Source organism: Chelon labrosus (assembly GCF_963514085.1).
Source record: "Chelon labrosus genome assembly, chromosome: 17".
In the NCBI taxonomy this organism is placed as follows: domain Eukaryota; kingdom Metazoa; phylum Chordata; class Actinopteri; order Mugiliformes; family Mugilidae; genus Chelon; species Chelon labrosus.
The window spans coordinates 22,907,308-22,927,801 of record NC_140350.1 but is presented as its reverse complement, the minus strand read 5'-3'; the positions used below and the strand labels follow the sequence as shown (position 1 = coordinate 22,927,801).

Sequence of the window (20,494 nt, the reverse complement as noted above, 5' to 3'; positions counted from 1 at the left end):
GGAGCTTCAAATCAGGGCTCCGATACGGCAAACTAGTTCAATTAAACTTCACATTAAAGCAGAAACTTAATTTGAACTTGAGTACGGAGGTATAGTTAGGCAAATGTGTCAAAATAAAAGCACAGCAACGCAACGAGACGGACTTTTCACCATTCATAGAGGCCAGTGGTTCCCAAACTAGAGGTCAGACCCCTCAAAACCGTCACAAGATAAATCAGAAGGGTCCTTAGCTGATTAAAGATGCAAACGTCTCTTTTAAGGACAATAAAAAATGTCTGTGGAGGCTCTAGATCATGGTTTATCCCAAGAAAACAAGCGGAAACAAAGGGAACTGGACTTGTAGAGTTTCTTGGAGACATTTCCTCCAAGCTTCTTCAGTTTCTAAAAGACTGGTGGAGAGTTGGGGTTTAAATGGAAACTCACATGACTATATGAGCTGTTAACGACCAGATATTTTCCTTTAAGTCCCCAGAGACTCCAGTCGACAGTAATGGGGCGATAAAGCAATATTTACCGGAGAAGACGTTATCAAAATGTGATTTCTTTTTTTAATTAGTCCGGAATATAATTATCTTGTTAGATAAGAGTAGTGGTGCACAGTTTCCATCTACAGAAGGGGAAAAGGATGAAGTTACACAAAGCGAAAGTGCTCAGTTTCTTTTAGTCTTGTGAGCCGTGAACCGTGTAATATCAGCTGGTTGCCTTGGGGGCCCTCTGGTGGCTCAAGGGCCCTCAGGTGCCTCCTACCGACCGGTGCAGAGTCAGCACAGAGGAAACAAAAACATAATAATTTAGACGGTGTTTATCAGAACAAAAAAACATCCTCAGCCAGTTCATGTATTCTGGTGACCTACACACACATAATAATCCTTCATTATAGTATCTGCTCACTTATTTTTTATTTTTTTTTTGCTGCTTCTAAATGCTAAATAATGTTGATCAAAGTGTGCATTTATTTCATGAAGTTCTTATAATATAGCCATTGAAATGTATTTCCTATTAAAATAAATAAATAAATACTGTTCTTGCTGGTTTTATCATGGAGACTTTTATGTTGAAAATTCTAAAACGGAAGTTGAGCTAAAGGTGGCAGTTTGACCCAAACACAACATTAAAAATTAGATTATTAATAAATATTTGGAGGTAAAAGTGTTACAGAATGGAAAATAAGAGCAAATAGGAATGTAAAATTAATTGTAAGGCGTTGTGGAACTCATATAAACTTTATTAAATTAATAAATAAAGGGGAATATATGCAAATGATGCAAACAATGAAATAGGAAAAAGAAGAGAGGAAGAACCTTTAACTGGAGAAGTTCATTTTAATCCAGTTGAGCCGTTGATGGACTCCAGACTCCCCCGCCAGCTGTTTAGAAACCACTTGTATGTATCTGTTGTGTATTTTAAGATCAGGGAGGTACGAGGCAACTGAAACTAACTCTCAGATAAGATCAGGAAAATGTTTAGGTAACCGTAAAAAGAAGACAACCAGGTCTGTCTCCTTCAGAGGACACTGGACAGGCTTACATAGTGCATGTTCCTACAGTGTCTTCAGAGAAACCCTCTGGCCATGTATTCTTCTGTTATATTAACACTGTACATAATGCATGGAGAGAGAGAGAGAGAGAGAAGGAATGAGGGTTGATAAAGGATGCCTGGGAGCGCTTTTATTATTTATTTATTATTATTTTTTTTGCCCCAGGCGCCTTAGCAGGTTAATCTATTCAGGCTCATGTTAATATCCTGTTTAAATGCTTGAATATTTATGAGGTTTCTCGGTAAACTTGATTAAACTTCAACATACCTGCACACAGTGTTGGGGAGTAACGGAATACATGTACCGGAGTTACGTATTCAGAATACAAATTATGAGTAACTGTATTCCGTTACAGTTACATTGTTGAAATCAATGGATTACATGACGATACTTCTGTTTCACGAGTTTATTCACTTTCTAAATAAATTAAGTCAACTCCATGCATTTCCCAGAAGCCCCAATATGAAAACGAAAAAATGAGCTGCGTGATCAGTCACAACGGAGTCGGAAGAGGAGCTAGCAGAGGTGGAGCTGGAAGCGGCACAACAGGGCAAGAATACGTTTTCATCGTGGAAATTCAAAGATCATTTCATCTTCAAGAAAGAGAAGGGACGCAATATAACTGTGCAGTGCAATCTCTGCTTGCCTCATCCTGAAGTTGCAACACCTATGTTAGATAATATATAATTTGCACTTTAAGGGAGACTTGGGCCTAACACATTCAGCCAGTTGGAACAGAAGAACACACCAGAATAGGCCTGTTTAGTGAGCAGGATTTGATGGTCGCATTCCTACACTTATAAAATGCAATTCAATGTGGAAGTAATCCAAGTATTCAGAATACGTTACTCAGATTGAGTGATGTAACGGAATACGTTACAAATGACATTTTTGGGCATGTATTCTGTATTCTGTAACGGAATACATTTTGAAAGTATCCTTCCCAACACTGCCTGCACAGATACATGCACCAAACACCACACATGACCATGCCGCCCCCCGTCCTACCATTCATGTGGATGTTACTTGGACCTAAGCAGACCAACCTTTCAACGAAATACTATTCCCTGATGGTAGTGGACGAAATGCAGCCATCGCCGGTGCCAGGTACACACAGCACACCTTGAGTCTGTACCTGAGGGGATTAGGAAGATGGTCATATAGTTATGGCTGATCAGCGTAACAATAAAACACAAGGAAGAAAGTCACTGAATAAATAAAGCACTAAAAGAAACACTTTAATTTTCAAATATAGCAGAAGAAACAAAACACGACATTGTTCTTGTGTAATTATTTGAATGAATTTTCTCAAATCAAACATTTTATAAATGAAAAAATATTTATTTGAATTCAATTTATTATTTGCAAATACATTTTTTTGTCATGATTTGTATATATATATATATATATATATATATATATATATATATATATATAATTTGTGAATAAGTTTTTGACTTCTCCTGTTTGTTTGTGTCAGGAAACTACAAAGACGCTATTTCCGGGGTTTGGGATCGTTTTATTTTGAAGGCGAGGCCGACAGGAAGTGCGACCGTTGAGCGACTGGCGCCGCGTGCGGTCTGATCGCAGCGCATTCCAATGTGAGCGAGATGTAACCGCTGCGCTGGGCTTGATGTTTCCAAACCGTCCTCGCTCGAGACTTAACGGGATAAAATGTCCAGCGTGAAGGAGGGAAACTCTTGTCCCGACGGCTACAGGGCTCTGAGCACGACTGAGCTGCGGGAGCTCCTACAAAACGACGACAAAATGGACCAAATCATTCGACTCAATGAGAAGGTAGGCATCCCCATTCCTGTTCGTTCCCCCCCCCCCTCTCAAGAACCAAAGTGCCGTGTTAGCTGTTTGCTAAAACCTCTTCTTTTATCCAAGTTAAAACATGTTTTTTTCTTTATTTCTTTATTGTTGCTGAAAATCGGGTGCTCATCATTTGCAGCGAGTAAATCAGATCCGCTTTCAAGTACATGGCTCATCGATTGTCTGCGTGGCGAGTGGTCGCATTTCCAATTTGTTTGCGTTAACCTACTGATATTTGCGATAAATGATTAGTTACTTCAGACAAGATGGAAAAACCTTTTAGAAATCAATGTTTTAGATCGGAAAACATGAGTGCTTGAGTATAAAATCGTTTGTACTGCACGGGAGGCATCATATCGTAGCGTTGAAGCCCCCATACTCGCCTGTTAATGTGATTTTGAGTCTTCACGCCAAACTCAATTAAAAAAATCCGACATTGCTAATTTTCTTAACTTTTCTGAAGACCTACAAGACCAGACCGAACACGAATTGTAATAAAAATCTAATTTAGGACATTATCTATAATTCCGCACATTTATAGTGTTTATAAAATGAGTAATCTGAATATAATTTACACTTTTATAACTGGTCCTCCTTAGTCCTCACCGCTCCAGTGATACTGAACGGCTCAATCCTTAGTTATGCGTTTATTCTACATAAAAGAGTAAATCTTGCAGTGCTTTGCGTCTTGTGAAAGAATCGGATTAATGCCGAAGGGAAGGGTTGATCTCTGACTTTTAGAAACCATATTAAATTGTACTTTTATTCTGCGTAGATTTACGTGTAAACTTGGTTAAACTTAAATTGCTGCGTTTTTTTAAAGGGTATTCCATGTGTCTTTCCTGGCGTCCACACATACAAACACACCTCCACACCAAGTCATGATGATAACCACGACTTAAAACTAATTTTCTGGACATTTATAATAGTAACTCATACCTTAGCTTTAAAGCAGAACTTAATTTTAACATTTATTCACAGAAACTTTAATTTTATCCTGTTAGTGTGACCGTTTTTTATAGATAACATAGTAATAGAAAGAGCATAGAAAGAGACAGAGGCGTACCGAGGCTTCATAAACTTTTTTTCAGTTGCCCCATTTAGGTGAACGTTTGCCCAGCAGGCTATAGAATAGCACGTCTTTTTTCACAGCTAAGGGTGGGGCAATAACAGCAACAACAGTGAATGCAGTGAAACATAACCGGTGTGGGTTTAGTCTTTTTGTCACACACATTCCTACCGTGACCGCGCGCCAACATCCGAGGAGTTAAGTGATTGTTAATTCAATTACACTGGACGTTGTTGCTTTTAAAACGCGCGAGGATCACTGGGATGTGATGTGACCTTTCTTCAGAAATGTGAAAGAGACTTTATTTATTTCTGGTTTGACATTTAAAAACCAGTGAATGAGCTGAAGGATTGAGCCAAAGTGGTCGTGCAGTCTTCCCCTGGGAGTCTATCTAGCGTAGTGAGTCATGACCCACAGAGCTCGGAGTGTTTTATAGAGCGTATTATTCAACCAAGGCTCCAATTAATCTGTCATTAAATAATAATAATAATACAGAACCTGTGTTTGAGGCTCGACATTACTGCAGGTATCAAAACACAAACTAAAGACTTTGTGGCTGCTCAAATGAATGATTTCACCGCCCGTCTCTTCGTCTCCGCGTGAGCCGTGGGAGCAGCAGCTACGCTTCATCGGTCTTATGGTAATTATGGACGTTATGTAAACCTGCTTTGAGTTTAATCGAAGATTAATTCACGATCGTGAACGCTGCAGCCTCCTCCTCGGTGCGGCGTCGCTCTCTTACTCCCCGTCTATCTTGGGCTGCTGCACGGGCGAGCCGCCTCGTGTCACGTTGGGATGTTTCCACTGCAACATGATACGTGACAAATAAATATCTTTATTAAACCTCCGAGGGGGGAAACCAGTTGACAAGAAGAAATCTGCTAAGAGGAGAGAGAGAGAGAGGGAGAAAGACCTTGTGTGACCTCTTAACAGCTTCACACGTACCGTCATTCTACACTGAATGCTTTGATAGGATCATGTTATTATTTGAAACGTCTGAATTTAAATCTAAACTTAGCATTTTAATGTTTTATTTGATCAAAGCCCTTGCACGGCCTTTTAATAAATGGTTTTCATTGATATTATTGTTCATTTGAGAAACGCTGCAGCTTGTTTTGACACGCCGAGCTGACGGTCGTTTCGTTTTCTGGTGACGGGCCGTCGGTGAGCGCCCGTGGCCTCGGTTTTCTCGGTGTGTCCCGCACCATTCGTAGCCGTCGGACCCTTGTCGCCAACTTTTCAGCTGATTCAGTATATTGGACTGGCCAGGGAGCTTAGAGAACCAGGGTCTGTCTCAAATCGCGTACTTCTGCACTTACAATACCTAATTTGAGTACGTGAGGTGCGCGAGGTGTGCTGCAGGTACCCGGATGGCGTACTCCTAACGGTCAAAAGGCTGAGGGTGGAACGCTGGACACTTTCCACCCTAAACGGTAGCCATCTTGGCTACGAAGCGGAAGGGGAGGGACTATCAACCCAATTCAAACTTGCGATAATAAAAGCAGAGCTCTGCGTCGACGTCGAAGTAGACCCCACGTCGCGATGAAAGTCTCCATTTCCAACAAGTTTAAAGGTCTTGCAAAGACAACAAAAGCCGGCTTAAAATTTGGCGCGCTCGCGGTCAAAATCAAAATACGACGTTAGTCTTTCGTCATTTCCGGTAAGTGTAGGCGTAGCACCCGATTTTAAACGATACTACCTTTTTGAAAATTTACGCTCTACGGACGTCAGTGCATAGTGCTCATAGTGCATGATATCGACGTGTACTGACGAAGGTACGCCATTTGAGACACAGTCCCAGAGAAAGAGAAAAAGAATGGACAAAAGTAGACTAATATTTTTATGGTGACCAGCTGATCAACATGATTCAGGAGAGGCCAGCTCTGTACGATGATTCGCGGCTCTTCCTAGCTTCCCAGCTAATGGTAGCTCTTCCTAGCTTCCCCTTTTGAACGATTAACACTGACTACTGCCACCTGCTGGTAGGAAGAGCTAGCTCCTCTCTTGTAGCCTGGTCGTCACCATCCTACGTTTCCGCCCGAAATTTTATTTCGGTCTGGCACGTTAGTCTGGCCCAATGTAATAGGAATCTGTCTCCGTAATGGGCGGATGCTTATTTTGAGGTTTAAAATCATTGGAGTTCCCTGAACCAATCAGCAACGTTTGGTAATGACGTATATTGTGCGCCGGAGTTCAGGCTCTTACGCTTACCACTTCCGCTTCCAGTTAAATAAATCAAACTTTTCCCAAAGCCAGTTGGAAGGAGAGCTACGACGTCCGTGCCATTTATAAAATTGACAAGACAAGCCTCTTGTTCTGGTTTTAATTCCGTGATGCTCTCCAGAGTTGAGACAACTTCGCGGATGGCTTCTAGCGTCTCTTCCTCCGTCGTCGCCATTGTTGCTATGCTGTTGAACTACAAGCTTCGCTGGACTACAAGCAACTCGGCAGGCGAGTTCCGCGTCATCACTCAACTGTTCGCTGATTGGCGCGGTTACACGCGAACCGCGGAAGTGCAATTTGGCCAGACTTAAATTGCAGACCGAAATCAAATTTCGGGCAGAAACGTAGGATGGTGACGACCAGGCTAATATGCCGCCAACTTTTCAGATGATTCAGTATATTGAACTGGCCAGGGAGCTTAGAGGACCAGAGAAAGAGAAAAAGAATGGACAAAAGTAAACTAATATTTTTACAACATGGTCAAGTTGGACCAGCTGATCAACATGATTCAGGAGAGGCCAGCTCTGTACGATGATTTGCGGCTCTTCCTAGCTTCCCAGCTAATGGTAGCTCTTCCTAGCTTCCCAGCTAATTGTAGCTCTTCCTAGCTTCCCAGCTAATGGTAGCTCTTCCTAGCTTCCCAGATAATTGTAGCTCTTCCTAGCTTCCCAGCTAATGGTAGCTCTTCCTAGCTTCCCAGCTAATGGTAGCTCTTCCTAGCTTCCCAGCTAATGGTAGCTCTTCCTAGCCTAGAATCTAGACGCGCCCCAAGACGGGCAGTCTAGTTACTCTCCGTTGACTTGAGATTTCGAAAAAATCCAAGATGGACCGGGCCAATCACGAGTCGGTGGGCGGGCTTAACGTGATGCCGACTGACCTGCGACCATAAGTTCCGTGAATTACGCGTGAATTCCCCCCATCCTGCTAGAACTACCAGAGCGATGGCTGCTGCTAGCGAACAGCTTTCTTTCCAATCGGCTTTGGCCGCCACTCTGAAAGACTTGAAGTTAAGCTTTTCTCTGAGAACGGAACAAGAAACTGCACCGAGGTCGTTCTTACAAAAGAAGGATGTAGGCTATTTGGGAGTTTTGCCAACCGGATACGGCAAAAGTTTGATCCACAGCTTAAAAATGATTAACGCAGGAGAAACTCAACCTGTAGACGAACTCATAAAAAAAAAAAAAACAGGATGCAACAAGAACTATTTAATATCTATTAGGATAACTCTCTTTTCCGTCGCTCTGCCTACGTCACCTTGGTAATATCAGTAAGATAAAAAAATACTTTCCTCAAATTGTTTTCCATGTGTAAAAGATGAACTGCAGCAATGATCTGCAAGGCCACATTACACACTGTCATTTAATCCTTTTATTATTTTAAAAATATTGATCATAGCTCCTCTAAAGTCTTCAGAAATGGTTGCAAGGAGCCTGCTACCGCGCTGGCCGTCCACTGGAGACACGCAGTCCTTCATTTCTGGCAGCAGCGCTGTACATATTTGGCGTCGCATGAACAATTCTCTTTCATGGAAAAAAAGACTTCACTTACATCTGAGACTGACTGCAGAAGGCCTCATTAGGCTCCAGCCTCGTTCAGAGATGAAAAGAGAAACACCTATTTACTGCATATTTTTTTTCACGTGGCCAGATGACGCCGAGCCGCAGAGAACGAGCTCCCTGACTCTTTAAGTGCTTCCCCGAGTGTCATTTGTCAGGGAATGTAAACGCTGTCAGCCTGACTTTACGGCCTGTGCATCAAAATCCAGAAACACTCCCTCCCCAAACACTGCAGCAGTTGTTGCTTGAATGAAGGGGCGGGCTAGGTGAGGCAGGAAACGGCGTGTCCGAGACTAAATGATCCGTGTTATCTTTATTTATTTTTTTTTAGAATGAAAATCAGATCTGTAGTGTCTTTCTCTACGCCCCCGCACAGACCCTCCTTTCACTACAAAGCGCATTCTGCAAATTCCTCTAAACTTGGGACTCGCACATCCCTTTTGATGACCCGTTAAATGTGAGACAGATGCACCGTGCGGCGGCCTTCAGGCCCCGAAATGTCTTGACTGCTGAAAGAAATCAATTGAGCAAGAAAAATATCCAGCCGGGGCAGAAACACAGGAGCGCCGTGAGACTGATGGAGCAGTCCAAAAGTCATTGTGTACATGTTGAGACAGACTGTATTGCTTGACGACGACGAGACTCAAAGGAAGTGGCGTTCGTTTTTAATAATTTATGGTTTTCTTCTGGTCTGGTGGCAGCGTGGTGTTCGTCACCCTTCCCCCCCAGTAAACCTCCATCCACTCTGTAGCATGGTCAAACCATTTCACACACAGTTAAATTTATCATTCTTTATTTATTGCTCTATTGGTCAGCCAGTGTGCTTGTGTTCAATAAACGCCTCTTCTGTATGCTCGAGTACTTTTCGTTTTTTAAACAGCATTCAAACTGCATAACGGTGGACATGGAAACCATCATGAACTAAAGATATCTGTTATTTCTTTATCATCATTGGAAGCAAGAAAACATGATTTCTTTGGAAATATGGATGGAAATATATATAAACCTTGACAAAGTATACAAAACTTGCAAAACTAATGGTTAAAGCTCACAGTGCTTCATTGCTTGTGTTGGGTACGATGGAGTTGTTTTAATTCGGTTCCAGTTCCTGATTTGTCAAAGGCCCGTACACACACAGGATGTGGCGACAAGAAGCCATATAATTAATGAAATACAACTAATTTTAGTGATAAATAGGAGAAAAAAACTGGCAACACAAAGTTGGCGTGTCCCACATTGAACTACTCAACTCTGAAGCGCCGCAGTCGAGTCAACGAGCAATGCTAGGGTCTGAGATGGTTGGTTTGACTCACAAAACTTTATCCACAAGGAAACGTTGTCTATGACTTTAGTTCTTAACGCTAAACATTTGGTGGCGTCGGGATCGTTGCGCTCGCTCCGTTCAAACACCAGCAAAATTTTATATTCAATCTGAAACATTTGGCATCGGAAACATAAAAGAGGGTTAACGGCGCAACCTGAGAAATGTCCACTAGAGACAAATTGTCAGCGACAAAGAAAATCACTTCATATGTTGATGACATATTCGATTTGCATCATTATTATTGTTGCTGCTAGCCACTGATAGCCCTGTACCAAAACAGGAATTACACAAATTACTGTATTGGTCGACGTCAACCATATAGAGAGCCGAAGTCCCGCCTCTCTACTTCCGGTCCATGGGACCTATCTTTCTAAAAAAATATGAACGGCAGTTTATGGAGAGATCATAATTATTTTTTGATCCCGTTCGAATTGTGGCATGAATTTCACATATGATGTGTGTGAATTTAAAAGATAATTTTTCACGTCAAGAGATAAATTATTTGACGTAAATAAGCTGAACAACATTAGGTTTTGTATGAGATCGCTTAGTGAACTACATCTCTCGTCTCGAACAATGTACGTAACTAGAGAACTATGGCTGTCTCCTTGTTGAGCTTTACCGTCTTCTTCCAGGACGAAGGCAGAAGCATCAAACGAGGTGAAAATCATTATAAATCGGGTCATGTCGAGAGCTGTAGTTACATGAAGGGAGTTTTGGTCGGTTCTGTACGCGCCAGCATGCGGGACTTGTAGTTCGTTTAATTACGTATTTTCCATAGCGTTTTACTGAACTATCTTGCGACAAACTGTGACATTCTTGACATGTAAAATCATTTTTTATTCTGAAAAACAACATATGTATAATCCAAGGCACAAGTCGATCGGGACCAGAAAATAATTTATCTTTCGCCATAGACTGCCGTTCATATTTTTTCGAAAGATAGGTCCCATGGAGGCAATCGGAAGGGGCGGGACTTCGGCTTTCTATTCATAATATTACCTTCAACTTTACGTTTTCCCCCCACAGTTAAAGTAATACATGATTTTTTTTTTTTTAATCCAGTTGGCCGACAAAGATCTTTTTCCTATGTGCGGCGGCCTAAAGCTGTAGCAGCCCAAACAACTGTCACCTGTTTGCAGTGTTTTTAGCTTTAATGGGCAAAGCGGCTGCCGCCTTACAACCGCTGGAGCCGATAACTCCCCCATCGCTCAGCGCTGGCGAGCACAGAGTTAAAACCAAGAGTCGTATGACGACTAGATCTCAAGATAATGCTTTTCAGAACAACTCCTGGGTGGAGGAGGTCTTTCCAGAGTCTCCACCGCTTCCTTCAGCTTATCATCTTGTTTGGGTTCTGTTGAAGTCCGGTTTGACCGTGGATGGTGACTAAGGGCATCAGCACAAACACTGAGCGAGATTTAAATGTGATTTATTACCCCCTTCCCTCCTGAACAGGTCACTGCACGGGTTTCTGTATTCTGTGCTGCTTCCATTTGCCCTCAGTAGAAGATAAGGCGTAAACCTGCGTACAACAGCAGTGATCGTATCAGACGGCGACTGGCGACTTCTTTCAAATGCATAGAAAACTGTTGGCCTTCCAAATCTGCCTGAATGACGTCATGCAGCTGTGAAGGGTCTCGTTCTGTGGCGTGTATTATCAGAACAAGGACCACCAGCGCTGCCTTTCACTCATTTCCTGTAACTGCAGAGAACTTGAACTTTCTCGTAGATTCTTTGCACGAACACTCGCTGAATACGCCACGCTAGGCAACACTTTAACCTGGAAACTGATTACTTGTTGTCACGTGAGTCTGTGGGAAAACTAATTCACTTCTGGTTCAGTTTCAGGAGCTTCAGCTGGACAGGGAGATGCTGCTGACCACCAACCGGAGCTTAGCCGAGGAGAGCCTTGCCCGGCGACCCCGCCTCAACAACGGCAAACTCCAGCTGGCGGAGAAATACCGGGAGCTGTCCAACCTGGCAACCACATGCTGGGAAAAACGGAGTCAACTTGGTGAGTTTACCCTGCCACCGAGGAGACAAAGAGATGTGGGGCGGGAGGGGAGGGAGGGGAGGGGGGGGACAAGACGCCAGTAGATTATCACTGTGTCAGGACGTAAGTCAAAAAGGAGTGTGGTTGTGATGACAAGGTCACACTGGTTCAGATTCCAGCGCTGGATGGGTAAATGTGGCGCGGCAATTCTTCATTTTCCTAATCATAGCGTGACCTTAAAATGCTGACTATCTTATATACTTAGCGGCCGCAGAGATTTCTTAAAGTTCAAGAACAAACCGAAAGAAGAAGAAGGAAAAAAATGACCGCTTAAGGGTAAAACTAATTACACATGATATCCCACAGTGGCTCCTCATTGTCTTCCCTTGTAATTGCAGCGAGAAAGAAACACACACACCCGTTACTGCGCGCTTAAAGACATAGAAAGCAAAACTAAGTCGCATCTGAGTCGCCGTGGCGGAGGGAAGTTTTGACATCAAGAGGACGGAAAAGCTCGGGAGTGTCAGCCGAGCCGAGCCGAGCCTTCAGCCGCTCGGCGAAAAAAGACTCAGCATGACCGGAGTTTTGGTCATGGGAACGAAATGGAGCATATCAAATGCCAGCGGGAAGCTTGCAGCAGTTGTCAAGGAATTTGCGGGGTGAAAAGGGGCCTTGTCTTTTGTGTTTAGGCGAGTCATGCTTTTGACGGAGCAGCTATCGGGCGGCGCCGGAGGACGTCTTCTAAGCCTCGGCGTTAAATTTTAAGCCTTTGGAAATTCCTCCAAACCCGAGAACAGGTGATAAAATAAATCCTGCTCTGCGTTCATTTCCATAGGTAACATCAACTGCTGCTTAAAGTCCAAGTGCAGGCTTTTTTTTTTTTTTAACGGATCAGGCCCTGCGCTCGTTTTATTTGGTTGTCTGATTTCTGCCTCAGCTGCAGGCTCAGTGATGGAAGTTGGATGGAATGTAAAAACTTCCTGTCAACGTGTGCTTGCCATACAGATGCTATCCCAGCCTCCCCAGCAGAGCAGGATGGGCGGGGGTCCGTCCTTCCTCTGCAAAACATCTGATTCGCATTTAGAGCAACAAGAAAGCGGACAAAAAAAAGAAAAAGATGAATGAGAGGCGAGTAATTGCAGCAGAGATGAACCGGGGAGTGGATCAAGGCAGACAGCTGTATTGTTTAATACATCCTGCGAGCGCGGAAAGTTGGCCAAGTGAGTCGTGGTCCCTCAGGTAGAGGCTGAAACCTCAGTTGTTCCTTCTCCAGACAGTTTCTCACAAATGTTATTGGCACGCTGCTTTCTTATCCTGCTGCAGAAGTCGGTATTCAACTAATAAAGACTGTGGGAAATAGTTTTTTGCCAAACATGTTTTGAAGGAAACGCAGTGGCTTTCTGTTTCACCGCCGCCTCCGGTTTTATAGAGGAGAGGAGGGAAAGGGAAAGGGAAAGGGCCTGGGTTCACGAGTTTGCTGTGGGTCAAGCAACAAAAAGCACCTGGGTGAAGGTTTAGGGGGGAAGCTCATGGTTTCATTTAAATGTCAAAGTAAAAACCACCTGTCTCATGCTTCAAGTCAGTGGACCAGAATATTTTCTAACCTTCACGAAAGGTTTTGGCGTGCCGGAACGTTCACCCTTAAAAACCCGGTTTAGTCGCTGTGTTTTTACAGAAATATATCCTCAAATCCTTCCTGAAGCATTTTAGTTAGTTTTGAGGCAGTGAGCGTTACGCTGCTGAAAGAAAGAAGCCACTGCCATCAGGGAACGCTGTTTTTCATGAAAGCGTATATATACATAGTCTGCTGCAACAATGCTAAGGTAGGTGGTATGTGGTTCTGCAGCAACATTGCACAAAGCTTTCCTTTATAACGCCAACTTCTTTGAAATGTCCACATGCTTCTTGTCAGCCTGTAGTCTGTTCTTCTTCTTCTTGTAATGGGTCAGACGTTGACAACATCAAATCTCTTGAGATATCTGCGGCACAGCGGCGTTACTATTTAAAACATCAAATATGTCGCTAACTATGAATCAAAGCACAAGAGCGTCTCTCTAAAAATCTGCCCTTTACAGGTAGAAATCATTTTTTAAAGCGTATAAAGACACAAAAATATCACCACGTGACAGTTCGTGCGGCAGCCATAAATAACATCCAAGAACACTGCTGCTTCTGTATTACCTCGTCTTCCCTTCTACATGGATCATCAGCTGTCAAATCAGCCGGCACACTTTATCTCAACAGTTCTTTGGATTTTTATCTTTAAAGGAACCGTATGTAAGAAATGTATTTCAATTAATCATAAAATGGCCCTGATATGTCACTAGACATGAAGAAATCATGTTCATTTCAAATACTTATATCACTGACAGCAGTGGTCCGGCCAGGATATTGTCATTTAAAAGTGAGAGTTGCAGCCCTCAACTGATGTTATTGTTGTCATGTTGTGTTTTGGTCTGAGGCGCCACCCTCCACCTATCGACCAATCACGAAGTCAGTAGAGTTTCGTCTTCCGGGTTGCCAGCTCTGCTCTAGTTACCGCAGCTGCAGCTACGAACGTGTCGGATAAAACATGTATAACGTTACGAAACCCGAGACCGTTATGAATCCGAAATACGTCGTGACAAAGTCCGGAATGGCATGGAATTGACCTTTGGCTAAGCCCCGCCCTAGAATGTAGATTGACCAATCACAGCCAAGAGAGCTCCCACAGGGGTCCGACACTTTTTTCACAGCGCTCCATTGACTTTAACGCAGGCGTCTCATATTTTCGGTCTCGGCAGGCTATACTGTCGGTATATATCCAGCATCCAGGGTATGGATAAGCCCAATGATGTGCGCGCAAAACCCTGTGGAGCTAACCGAAACATCACCGTTACAGCTTAAGTTGCATAGTTGTTGATACGCTAGCACACGCTGAAGAAATACAACGTTATACGTGCGTAACGTTAGTCCGTTTGCTTCGTAATAACGATTATAGAAGTGAATAGAGACGTACCCAGCTTTGCATGAACAGTGTTGCTCCTTGATATTGATCCCAGAGCCTTATAGATAACCAGAAAACCACAGCCCAGAAGAGAATGTCGGACGTAGCAACAGTAACTAAGGGGGGCGGGGCTTAGCCAAAGGTCAAGTGACCCTCGACTTTTGGATGCTATATTCTACCATGTTTGTTGGTACAGGCTAAAAGCCCCGTGCTTCCGTACATATAGACGGTGGATTTTCCATGGTCGCCCGTGCTAAATGCGTTCATAAAAAGCTTTATATCGCACCACTAGCAGGGTATGAAAACAATCTGTTCCGACTGAAATGTGGTATTACAGTACATCTTTAAGAAATATTTGGCTAATCGCCATTAGTAAATGTTTGCGATACATAATTACTTCGCATAAACTTTATTAACAGAAAAAAAAACTTACTGTGTAGGACTCGTCACTTGCCATTGGAAGCTCCTTGTAGCAGCCTACGTTCCTGCTGGCAACCTCGAGTCGGGGAGGGGGGGGAGGGGATACACCGTTCTACAGTATTTTGAAAGTGATTGCAGTACCAGTTTTGGCCACAATCCTACATACGGTTCCTTTAAATATCTTTCGAATTCACTGTTTTGATTGATTCGACTGTAAAGAAAATCCAACCAGTTCTCGTTTTGTGACTGAGAACCACTATTTACATCTTAGAAATGTCAGTTTTAATTGTCATTGACATTGTTTTAAACATAAAAATGAGTCTAGTCACTGATTGTTTGATACCATCGAATGTTTTCAGCTGTTAAACTGCTGCTTTTTACTCACAATGACCAGACTCCACCTTTAATACATCACTGTTAGTTCTTTTATCTCGTGTAATCCATGTGCCGCTCAATATTCGATAATAAAAGAGCTCGAAAGTGCGGAAGTTAATCTTTTTTCCACTGACCAGCCAGTAAATCCTCCTGTTTTTTTTTTTTTTTAAGACAAAACAAGGGTCGTGCTCAGACAGGACTGCACTTGCCGCGTCTCATTCGCTCTCGCTCTTGCGTTTGTGACGTAGGGCGCGGTCGTCGGAGCGGGATTAAGGTAGATCTGAGTGAACGGGACCCTTTTATGTTCACTTCCTTTGAGAAACCAACCGACCGACTTCCTCTGTCCTGCACCTGGGTCGCCAGAGAGCAAAAGTGCACACACACACGGTGCTTCTTTGTTTGTGACTTTCCGTAAATCCGTTTTGAATAACAGACTTAAGGGGTTTTGAAGGATGCAACGGATCTGAATGCGTCTTCGTTAGACATTCAGACACTCGTGAGGTGTTCTGCTGCCAGGTCTGCGAGTTTAGTTCGGCGTGTGTGTGTGTGATACATATTTTAGGGATGCGGAGCGATGGGAGTGAATGCAGAGCAGGTAATGATGCTCGGGGCGTTACTCAGAGTCGGTGCGAGTTAGACGAGGCTGTCAGATTGCTCCTACTACAGAGACTTAAGGTTTGGAACAGGCACTTCCGATTTATTTATGTTGCAAGGACTTTTCGGTGTGTGTGTGCGTCACTGGAGGAACTTCATGATCCTGTCATGATCAGCTGTTCTGACTGGATGATTTTTGGATTTCTCACGGAAACGCTATTCCCTCTTTGTTCATAGATACAGGTTAAGATATGTGTGAGTAAAGGTACAGAAACACTTAAGGAAACAAAGATATCACGCCGCTAATCTCACTTTGATTGATGGGCTATAGCACAGCAACGCAGAGGAAATTGCGGCGTCATTATTTCCGATTTAAAATCCTTAACTTAAGAGCGTTGCATTGGATTGAACTTTAAACAACAACAAAGTTTTCTTTTCGGTCCGTGGAGCTTGACGAGAAGCTGTGAAGTGGTTATCACACCGCGCTGCCTGCATGTAGCAGAAAGCCTCTTTGGCCTTCATGCTTTGTTACGTGTTACAGAGGACAAACATTAGGGCTGAAGAGCTGCGGGGGTTTATAATTCACTGCTGATTCGCTGGCTAATTCTCAAGCCTCGGATACATCCGTCTCCTCCAAGGCCCCATCTGCAACACGGTGACCTATTTGTGTGTAATCGGCAGCAGATCGCTCGCTCGCTCGCTCGCCCCGACGCGTTAAACTGCATTCCTTTGCTTGATTTCTTCTCGTACAGTAGAGCTGGCAGCTTTTTTCTTTATTATCGACCGACAGCATCTCGGCGTTTGTGTTGTTTCCAGCTGGCAGTCCCAATCGGTCGGCCTCTTTGATATTCAGCTGACCGCAGATCATGTTACGGGGCAGGTCGAGCATGTAGCCTGGAAATCTGTCACGCTCAACGGCAAGAATGGAAGCCGTGCTGCAGTAATGTTTAACTGACATTTCTTTTTTTTTTTTGTCAAATGAAGTAGATCCGTCTTGATGTTGTTTTATGTTTATTTACTTCTGACTTCTGCTGCGGTTCCTGTTCATTTAGTTACGGCTTGCCGCCCTCCGACAAAGCAGACACGCTTCCTCTGATGTGAGTCGGCGCCTGCTCCAAACCTCCCCGTCAGCGTCAAAGTGTCGCCAAAAAGCTTGGACGCCGCTCATAGTGTGAACTCACCATAATACGAGATGAGGAATGGAAGCGACGAAAGTCAACAAAGAACACACAGAAGGCTCTACTCGTTTATCATCTTCCTCTCATCTGACACCTTCAAATACACAAATATTTTCACAACAGCACGTTCATCAAGATTGAATAAACCGTAGAGCAAGTTTCCACTTTTGAGCGACGCGTACAGAGAGTTATTTCCTTTTAGCGCAGACGAGGAAGAACACATGTGCTACCTGGTCGTTGGCTGTCGTCTTTGTGGTGTAGCAGTCGAGACACGGGCAACGTCGCAGTCGGCCTTTTGTTTGTTGCCTAAACAAATCCCACCAGCTAGACGCGATGGGAGAACTGGTGGCGGCAGGAAACACAATGCGCAGATAAATCTTAAACCACAGATCTGATGGTGCAGGAGTCTGGTGCAACAACAACAACAACACCAGGTTTATCTTGATTTAATCACATGCAAATAATTCCGCCACGCTGCTGCTGCTGCTGCAAAGTAAACACACGCACCTTTACACTAATCGTATCGTGTTCTGCCGGCGGTTATCGTCATATCTCTTGTTGTTTACAACACAGACTCCGACTCTCGCTGCAGATTTGCGATGCTGCGCGTTCAACAGAATGATTTACTGTGTGTGACTTTTCTAGTTTCCACAGGACGCGTAGTACTCTGCTCTTGTCCATGTGCAGTTAGAGTTTTGTTGTCTTAACGTGTTGAAGTCTTACCACCGGGGGGTAACGGCGCACGCTTTCAACAGCTCTCTCCTCGAAGGCTTGCTTAGTGTTTTGCGCTCTGTTGTACACGCTAAACGTGCCAGAAGCGGTTGCGCGGAGAATGACGAAATCAAGCCTGAAAGACAAAAGTTCATTGTTAAATAAAAAAAGAAAAATGCTTTAAAGCTACTCAAAGGATTCTTAGATGGTATCACTAACCTCTAGTCATAACAGGAAGCACTAAAGGTTGTACAAACAGGAGGAGAATGGCAATAATGTGGCAACGAGAGACTATAAAATGTTAATGAAATTCAACGAGTTGTAGGGATGATGGGCGGATGATAGAAGCTGAGACTTTGAGAGCTTGTACGACGACAGAGAAGAGCTGGACAAAAGGCAAAACCATGCACCAACAAGTTGTGAAACTAGAGGAAAAACTCTCTGGAACCAATGACCAGCTTCAGTTTGAAGTGAAATAGTTGCGAAACTGAAATATTTCTACATGAATTAATATAGAATTAAACCGAATCAGAAAATCTCAGCCTGAGCGTTGAGTGAGCACAGATGGTGTTGGTATTTTCTAGATCCGTACACACACTAGCAACATTTTTTTACGAGTTGCTTATTTATCTTTGGCAGCGTTTGACAGAAATATAAATTACCCCTTAAGTAGAACAAGTTCAGCTTCTTTCTCTTAATTTGAGACAGGTGAATATGTCGCTGCTTGCCGGAGGACTCAGCAGCCTCCGTCAACATGTTGACATCAGCTGTTTGCTGAGGGGGTGGTGCTCAGCCGCCCCCACCCCAGTGTGTTCTCAGTAACTGTCACATCGATCAGCTTTCCCTGAGCAGCAGTCCGGTAAGAGCACCATGTAGGTTTTGACTCCACATCATCTCACATCAGCGTAGAGAGGATATTAAACCTGAGCCTCTGTGTAGTCGAGGCTTAAGGGCGATCACCGCCTGACAGTCGATCTGTTTTCTTCTGCTGCAGCTCTTCGGCTTTTAATGAGCCCAACAGTGTTGATATCTGAAACATATATCTCTAATGTCTAATGTAGAGTCAGAGCTGTGGCACTGAAATATGAGAACTGGGCCGCTGGTGGAGTTAAAGTGGATGAGAAGAAGAATGTGCCTCCCTTAGAGGGAATATCTATCTACTATATAATAACCTTAATAATAAAGTATTCCAACATATTAGGATCAGACTACACGCTGCAACTAATGATTGTTTTATTACTAAACTGTCGACTGTGTTTTGTAGAATTGCCGGAAAATTGTGAAAGATGCATTTCAGAAATCTTAACATTCATATTCAAACTGCTGTTGGATATGGGTCCATGTAACGCTCATCAGTTAAATTTTCTAAACACAAACGGACATTTGGAAAAACAGAAAAATGGATTAAAATATCCAATTTTTCATTTTTTTTCCCACCTTGACAAATTAAAAAAAATTGGATTTTTAAACTGTTTTTCCAATTTTCTGTTTTAATTCAGAGGATCAGAAATTTAGAAAATTACAAAATTGTGTAAAAAATTGCGTCTGGGCTCCAATTATTCAATACTGCAATGATATAGAGAGCCGAAGTCCCGCCCCCTCTACTTCCGGGTTATGGGACCTATCTTTCGAAAAAATATGAACGGCAGTCTATGGCGAAAGATAAATTATTTTCTGGTCCCGATCGACTTGTGCCTTGGATTATACATATGTTGTTTTTCAGAATAAAAAATGATTTTACATGTCAAGAATGTCACAGTTTGTCGCAAGATAGTTCAGTAAAACGCTATGGAAAATACGTAATTAAACGAACTACAAGTCCCGCATGCTGGCGCGTACAGAACCGACCAAAACTCCCTTCGTGTGACTACAGCTCTCGACATGACCCGATTTATAATGATTTTCACCTCGTTTGATGCTTCTGCCTTCGTCCTGGAAGAAGACGGTAAAGCTCAACAAGGAGACAGACATAGTTCTCTAGTTACCTACATTGTTCCAGACGAGAGATGTAGTTCACTAAGCGATCTCACACAAAACCTAATGTTGTTCAGCTTATTTACGTCAAATAATTTATCTCTTGACGTGAAAAATTATCTTTTAAATTCACACACATCATATGTGAAATTCATGCCACAATTCGATCGGGACCAGAAAATAATTTATCTTTCTCCATAGACTGCCGTTCATATTTTTTCGAAAAATAGGTCCCATAACCCGGAAGTAGAGGGGCGGGACTTCGGCTCTCTATTCTCTCCCTCGTTCCACGTAGTTCTATGACGTTGCGCCGCCGGTTGTGAGAATTGGTTGGCTACTGGCTAGTTATCGTGGGTGTGTCTGGGTGTGTTTAGGCGGGCGTTCAAGAAGACTCGGGGCAGTCATGCCGACGCTGGATAACCACGAGAATATAATCCGAAATCTTGTTGAGAATGTAGGTTATACTTGTGGGCAAGTGCAAAAGTAAGTATAACCTACATTCTCAACAAGATTTCGGATTACATTCTCGTAGTTATCCAGCGTCGACATGACTGCCCCGAGTCTTCTTGAACGCCCGCCTAAACACACCCAGACACACCCACGATAACTAGCCAGTAGCCAACCAATTCTCACAACCGGCGGCGCAACGTCATAGAACTACGTGGAACGAGGGAGAGAATATCATCGCAGTATTGAATAATTGGAGCCCAGACGCAATTTTTTTACACAATTTTGTAAT

At 43.2% G+C, this 20,494-nt stretch overlaps 1 protein-coding gene across 1 annotated transcript in view; it reads left to right on the top strand.

Moving 5' to 3' along the window:
• The first annotated feature begins 3,127 nt into the window (after positions 1 to 3,127).
• The window catches only part of vps37d (VPS37D subunit of ESCRT-I), a 33,247-nt gene continuing 15,880 nt past the window's right edge, over positions 3,128 to 20,494 (top strand). The window contains exons 1-2 of the mRNA XM_084564740.1: positions 3,128 to 3,334; positions 11,367 to 11,538. Coding sequence (XP_084420866.1) covers positions 3,212 to 3,334; positions 11,367 to 11,538 — 295 coding nt within the window. The 5' untranslated portion in view covers positions 3,128 to 3,211. The remainder of the gene's footprint in view (positions 3,335 to 11,366; positions 11,539 to 20,494) is intronic.